Source organism: Ochotona curzoniae, unplaced genomic scaffold, assembly GCF_017591425.1.
Source record: "Ochotona curzoniae isolate NIBS_2020 unplaced genomic scaffold, NIBS_Ocur_1.0 scaffold_1037, whole genome shotgun sequence".
NCBI lineage: Eukaryota > Metazoa > Chordata > Mammalia > Lagomorpha > Ochotonidae > Ochotona > Ochotona curzoniae.
In genome coordinates, this window is record NW_024467083.1 from 19,577,810 (window position 1) to 19,584,877 (window position 7,068).

Below are 7,068 nucleotides of genomic sequence, written 5' to 3' on the forward strand. Positions count from 1 at the left end.
CAATATTTCCTTTACCTTAGATAAATGAATAAATTTTTTTTTTAAAAAAAAAGAATCTATACTTAATTAAAAATAAACTTGTCTTCTTCTGTTATGTTCTGCTCTTCACATGCCAAAAGGTATTTTTTAAAAAGCTCTCTGCTTATAGGGTTAAAAGCACGTGTATGTTGTATTAACCTCAAAAAGGAAGTCTACTCTCAGGCTTGCACACAGCGTTATGGGCTCAAGGGCAATGATGGTAGAAACTGTTTTGATTTCATTTCTGGAAAGTTAGAAGTAACCAGAAGTATGTGACAAGTTCCGTCTTAGGCAACTGGGTCTTATGACCAGAGTTTTTCTTAAAAGGTAGATGCATTTACCACTTTCCTCCAATCTGAATCAAAGAGCCCTTCACCAAGAGAAAAGACCATTGAACTGCTCATGGCTGGTCTCTTTTTTTCCAGTGTTTGAACGACTGTTTTCAATGGATGGAGTCCATGACCTTAAGTGACAGCCTCCAGTGCCGCATGAAAAAGTGAAGAAGTCTAAATATTACCGATTCTATTCTAACTTAGGCTTCAGCCAAACGTCTAGATTATTCTTCTGCCTTCCTCTGCCTGGAATTGTAAGTAGATGCTGACTTATAGTGCTGCCTTGCAGGGTACGGTGGCCTATAGTAGCAAGCCATGGGGGGGTGCATGCAGCCAGGACCACAGATGGGAAGGCCAAGATTTTACAGAAATAACAAACCTCTTGCCCTCCTGCTCCCCCACTGGGCAGCTCTCATCCAAATTCATGCTCCACTTAGTGTGAACTTGAAGCTTTTAGTACAAGATATTCCAATCCCTGTGGTGGTCCGCAAAGAGCACGTGTGGACCTGTAAATTAGTAAAAGAATAAAATGTGCCAAAATTGTGCCACACGGTGAATTCTGTGTGGACTGCGACTTCCCATCATCATGACCCCAGCAGTTCCTCAACTACCCTGTTCGCACCTCTCCCATTACCAACTTTATTTGATCTTGAAGTGCACGCTCGCTTGCAAGGAACGTGATTGTTGCTACTGTTCTAACTGGTATGTGGTGATGAGGTTTCCTTCTCCCAGTCTTCCCCCATGTCTGAGGACTTGGCCGTTGATGCTTGAAAGATGAACACTTCAGGGCTAGTACTGTAGTGTAGTAAGCTAAGCTTCCACGGCTCTGGCATTCCATATGGGTACTGCTTTGAGTCCCAGCAACTCGACTTCCAATCCAGCTCCCCGCCAATAGCTTGGGAAAGCCATTTGGGGATTGAAACAACTGATGGGAAGAGCTCTCTGTCTCTTTTTTCTCTCTCTGTAACTCTGCCCTTCAACTAAAAATAATCTTTTTTAAAAGAAGAAAGATGAGCACTTTTAACATATATTTGATGGCATTTGTTGTCTAAATTACTGTGAAATAGAGTGGAAATAACATATCCAGATTTTTTTTAAAAGATTCATTCTATTTTTATTGGAAAGGTAGATTTACAGGTAGAAGAGACATAGAAAGATCTTCCATACACTGGTTCACTCCCCAAAGGGCTGCAATAGCTCAAGCTGAGCCGATCCGAAGCCAGGAGCCAAGAGCTTCTTCCACGCCTCCTATGTGGGCACAGGGTCCCAAGTTGCTCACTCAGTCTTTCCTCACACTTATTTCTGCACTTACCAAGCCAAATTTGGATTTTAACTGGCACTTTTCCATATTCTGGTAGGAAGAATGCCCTGGTTGCATTCAGATATTTCTTATGTTGTTTTATAGTTTTATACATCAATCTACTGTAAGTTGGTGGGAATCAGTTCTGGAGCAATTGTTCAATTCTTGGTGCCAAGAAAAAAATAACAAAAACATTTTTTAAAAGCTGCATTTACTCTTATTGGAAATGCAGATTTATAGAGAAAAGGATACATAGAAAGATATTGCATCTGCTGGTTCATTCTACAAGAAGCCAGGAGCCTCTTCCGGGTCTCCCACGTGAGTGCAGGGTCCCACGGCTTTGAGCCATCCTCCATTGCTTTCCCAGGCCACAGGCAGGGAACTGGATGGGAAGTAGAACAGCCATATGGGATCCCAGGGCTTAAAGGGGAAGGATTAGCCAATGGAGTCATTCTGTACCTAACAAAGCCGAGGACTAGGTGCTCTTTGTGGTAACCACACCAGGTAAAGGATGTGACCAGTGGTGGCACTCCCTCTCTCGGCCACTGCTCAGACATCCCATTGTAGTCTCTCCAAGAATTAGCCCTTTGCTGCCTCAAGTGTTCTGGGGTTCCTTTTTCCATTCTCAGAAGATAGCATGGGAGGAAGGAACTCCACGCCCAACTCCAGAAAGGGTAAGTTCAGAACAGAAACCATCACCTTTCTCATTTTTAAGTTAAAACGAGCATGGAGGAGCTGATGCTGTGGCATATCAGGTTAATCCTCTGCCTGCAGCATCAGCATCCATATGAGTGCTGGTCCTAGTATTGTCTGCTCCACTTTTTTTTTAATTTATTTTTTTTTAATTTATTACATTGCATTATGTGACACAGTTTCATAGGCTCTGGGATTCCCCCAACCCCTCCCAGTACCCTCCCCTATGGTGGATTCCTCCACCTTGTTGCAGTATTACAGTTCAATTCAGTCAAGATTCTTTCATTGCAAGCATATACCAAGCATAGAATCCAGCATCTTATTGTCCAGATAAATTCAATGGTTTCTTGGGGAAACCATCTCTGGTTTGAAGGTAGAGCTGGCAGAATATCATTCCAATCAATTAAAAGCCACAACATAACATCAACAACAATTTACAACATTATGGAATTAATTGACATGGTATTGAGTAACCAATATGTTAAAAAAAATGCAAGTTCTTAACCACATCCTGTGACTACTTCATTGACATTTCAATTTTAATTTATATATAACCAGCTTCTATACATCTTAAAATGGCTATAGGGTACAATTCAGCTGTCTCATGTCTATTTTCATTTTAGTATTTAACAGTTTATAGTGTTGAAGCATAATTTTGCTGAACTTGGCAGATTTTAGGAGTCTAAACTGGCTTATAACTCTAACACGGCATATGTCAACAGTTGAAGTATAGAACAGTTTTAGGAGGGGTGTGCAGAGAAATCTTCAGTACCTTAGTGAGGAGTAACTAATCTTTGTGTCCTACCTAATAAGGTATGTCTGCTCCACTTTCAACACAGCTCCCTGCTAATTGCCTGGGAAAGCAGCAGAGGATGACCTAGGGCCTTAAGCTCCTGTACCCACTTGGGAGAAACCCACCTGGCTTCATATTGGCCTAGTTCTAGCCATTGTGGACATATAGGGAGTGAACCAGCATATGGAAGATCTCTCTCTCTTGCTTTAACTCTGTCTTTGAAACAAAAATAACTAAATCTTTCTAAAAAAACAAACAAATAAAACACTAGGGCTTGGCACAGTAGCCTAGCATCTAAAGTCCTCGCCTTGCACACTCCACGATCCCATGCGGGTGCCGATTCCAATCCCCGGTGGCCTTGCTTCCCTCCAGCTCCCTGCTTGTGGCCTGAGAAAACAAAGGAGGACAGCCCAAAGCCTTGGGACTCTGCACTTGCATGAGAAACCCAGAAGAGGCTCCAGCCTCCTGGTTTTGGTTCAGCTCAGCTCTGGCCATTTCTACCACTTGGGGAGTGAAACAACTGGTGGAAGATCTTTGTATCTGCCTCTCCTCCTCTCTGTTTATCTGACTTTCAAGAAAGAAAGAAAGAAAGAAAGAAAGAAAGAAAGAAAGAAAGAAAGAAAGAAAGAAAGAAAGAAAGAAAGAAAAGCTGGGAGAGCTGGAAATTGTGCTGAGGGATTATTATGAGACTATAATGGCTTGTTCATCTCTGAAATGGGAAGATTCAGTTTTATGATCACAAAAATCTCAACAGCAAGTGCAATTAAAGTGATGGGGCAAGGACATAAGTCCAGCTGCCACAGCCATTAGAATTCCCAAATAGAGAATCTGGACACGAATAGCAGAGACCTGACTGGCACCCATGTGGGATGACAAAGCTGTGGACATGCTCAGTGTGCTAGGCCATGGTGCTGGCCTTATCTGAAGCTCTTACATGGGAAGGAATTGCTGAAAAGTGGCAGACACACTAATGTCTTTCTTGTTGTTCTCTGACAGACAGTCAAGGCATCCTTTCCACAACAGCCCCACCGACAACCCCAACTACAGCCCCACCGACAACCCCAACTACAGCCCTACCGACAAGCCCTGTAGCCTGTCTCCAGAAACAGTATGTGAGAATTCTCTTTTCTGCCTCATCTTATACTATATGGAGTTTGGTTTTTTAATTACTTGTTGGCGTTTGGGGAGTTCAGGAAGGGCTATGGGGAGTAAAAGACCAGAAACAACGGAAAAACTACGTCAGTTTTTTTTTCCCCAGGAGTGTGGTTCAGAGCTTGGTGTTCCCCAAGCTAGATCCCTAAGCTTATAAAATTTGCTATAGGGAGCTTATGAACATTATGTGTATGTACTGGCACAAGGGAAAAATTTGTGTGTGGGGGTGGAGGGAGAGTAGAAATCCACCACTTCCCCTGAGGCCGCCAACACTCAGATAGGTCTGGAGGTGAAGGCAGAAGCCGAAACAAGTGGGTAAGAGAACAAATCAGAGGCTCACATGCTGGTGGGTTGGTGGGTAATTCTCATTCGAGCCTGCAGGAAAGGTCCTCAAAGACACCCAGAGGTTCACGTGCTCCCTGTCTTTGCCTAAACAGCAATGAACATTTAGTCTTGGCCTTCTTTGCTGGGATTCTACTGACCTTGTTGCTGCTGGCCTTTGTCTTGCTCCTCCTAAAGAGCTGCAGGAAATGTGAGTGGTCTCCCAGGAAGGGAACAACCCTTCACCCTCTGCCTTGCAAACAGCTAGCTAGCACTGAAAAGGAGGAGTGTGCTGGGGTGCAAAATCCCCTGCTCAGCTTGCACTACCTGCTGCCTCAGCCCTAGGACCCCCTCAGTTGTTCTTGCTTCTGCCCGGCCTGTCCTCTCCAACTCACCCCTTGCCTTGTTTGGAGTGAGAGGTTCTTGTCCTGCTAGGCCCTCCTGCTGAGATGTTTGTCCCTCTTCTTCCTGGAACTTGTTGCAGGTCGCTCCAGTCCCAAGGCCTTGGATCCTCACTCAGATCCTCCAGCCAAGGTAAGATGCCCAGGCCATTTCTGGGACCCCAGAGGACCACGGCCATTCCAATGCCCCTCTGTGCTTGGCACTGTCAGCTAGAATATCACTGCTACATTCTGGACACGTGGCTAGTGATTCTTTGTAGAGTTTTCATCTCTTTGGATCTCCTCTGGCCAAAGCTTCATTCAGGGTGTTTCTAAGAAGACCTCTCTGCTCCAAATGGAACTTGTTACTTTCTTTTTCTCCTCCTGCAGGCTTCCTCCACCCCAGATGAGTCACTCACCTATGCCAGCATGTTATTCAAGATCTCGGGAGAAAAGACTGAGAACCATGCTACAGAAGTAGAAGCCACTGTCTACGCTCAGGTTAAGGTAGCAACCCCACCCCACCTTTCCAGTAAGATTTGAATCTGGCTCCTCTCATCCCAGCTCCATCTCTGCCCACTGTTTTTCCTCTGTGAAAAAATTTGAATCACAGCCTAGCCTGGAAGAAACTGCAGTTGTGGTTGTGTAGGGAAGACCAGGCAATGCAAGCAACAGTTCTGAGGTCCAACAAGCAGACTTTTTTCCTGGACAGAGATGAGGTGCCTGGCCTTCCCACTTGAACTGACAGCCTGTTAGACACTTGAAGACTACAACTGTTTCCCTTGATGTGTGGAGTAAAGAACCCAGGGCACTAACAATACCCACCAGCATCATTGGAAGGAATCAGCCAAATGAATGATCCACCAAGAATTTTAGATAAAGGCAAACTCTTCACAGTGATGACTCCTTCATCATCTGTTCGTCTACCCTGTCACCTTCTCCAAAACCAGAAGTCCTGAGCTCATCCATAGCCAAAACAACCAGCACAGGTGCTGGTGTTCTGGAACAAGCTCAAAGCTGACTAGTGTCACAGGTCTCATACTCTGCCACTCATCAGTGGCCATTCATTTATCCAAGTTGGTTAAATACTTTTAAAGTCTCAAATCCTTCATCTTCGAAACAGGGACAAAAGCATTTACCTCTTACAAAGAGGATTAAATAAAATATTTTTATACATAAGCATCCCAGAGTCTCACTCAACAAATGTAAAGTCTCTATTGCATAAGAACTATTCAAATATGGATTTCTATCTTCTTGCAACAGCGTAAGAGGCATGCATGGCATTAGATAAGGTTAATGTTAATTCCTCCAAATCTCAGTGGATAATCACCTAAACAATATCATGTAAAATGCCAGTAAGATTTTTTTTTTCACTAGAAAATGATACTCTAAAGTTTCTATGTGGAAAAAAAGAAAGAATAAGGAAGTACATCTAGAATATACAATAAAAGTAAAATCAGGAAGGCTAGCTCTAATAGCTAACTAAAAGTACCTGCTTTATTAAGCAATATGAATTAAAACAATCTCAATGGTACATGAAAATATAATTTAATGAAATCACATAAAAAGGACAAAAATACCAGAATACATAGAGAAATTTGTAATAGAATGAAAATGAATTTCAAATCATTTAGGGGGAATGGTTTATCCAATAAATGATGTTGAAATAAAAGAGTGAGCTTGTAAGTGAAAAAAGCTCCACAACTCAATGCTTTATTAAAAAAAATTGAAGACATTTCCAAAATTAAACATAGTTTTGTGGGTCTCTGAGCATCACCATTGTGGCTAAAAAGAGCAAGAAACCTAAAACAGATTGCACTAAAAGGCCAGGAAGAAAGTGATTGATCCATTTTCTTTTCTCTTTTTTGAGATTTATTTTTATTTGAAAGGCAGAGTTTCAGCAGAAAGAGAAGAAGAGACAGAGAGAGAAAAAAATCTTCCATCTGCTGGTTCACTCCCCAAATGGCCACAATGGCTGAGCAGGGCCGGTCCAAAGCCAGGAGCCAGGAGCTCCTTCTGGATCTCCCACATGGGTGCAGAGGCTGAGAGACTTGGGCCATCTGAGGCTACTTTCCCAGG

The 7,068-nt window shown here is 43.0% G+C and overlaps 1 protein-coding gene across 3 annotated transcripts; it reads left to right on the forward strand.

Moving 5' to 3' along the window:
• Positions 1-335: 335 nt before the first annotated feature.
• Positions 336-6,102, forward strand: CUNH1orf162 (chromosome unknown C1orf162 homolog). 3 transcript variants are annotated; one of them, XM_040998730.1, is made up of 7 exons: positions 336-605; positions 2,278-2,324; positions 4,133-4,244; positions 4,726-4,820; positions 5,094-5,143; positions 5,380-5,496; positions 5,702-6,102. In XM_040998730.1, exons 2-7 carry the CDS (start codon positions 2,288-2,290, stop codon positions 5,705-5,707), a joined length of 417 nt encoding a protein of 138 aa, XP_040854664.1. In that variant the 5' UTR covers positions 336-605; positions 2,278-2,287; the 3' UTR covers positions 5,708-6,102. The 3 variants fall into 3 exon arrangements, with proteins under 3 accessions (XP_040854664.1, XP_040854661.1, XP_040854663.1); XM_040998727.1 differs by lacking the exon at positions 5,702-6,102 and having other exon boundaries at positions 337-605; positions 5,380-5,693; XM_040998729.1 differs by lacking the exons at positions 336-605; positions 5,702-6,102 and having other exon boundaries at positions 2,084-2,324; positions 5,380-5,693.
• The last annotated feature ends 966 nt before the right edge of the window (positions 6,103-7,068 follow it).

Excerpts from the sequence above, each read along its gene's own strand:
- CUNH1orf162 (XM_040998727.1), top strand. The coding sequence starts at position 2,288 with ATGGGAGGAAGGAACTCCACGCCCAACTCCAGAAAGG. Across the intron at positions 2,325-4,132 it reads CACGCCCAACTCCAGAAAGG|ACAGTCAAGGCATCCTTTCC; the intron begins GTAAGTTCAGAA and ends GTTCTCTGACAG. Across the intron at positions 4,245-4,725 it reads GTAGCCTGTCTCCAGAAACA|CAATGAACATTTAGTCTTGG; the intron begins GTATGTGAGAAT and ends TTGCCTAAACAG.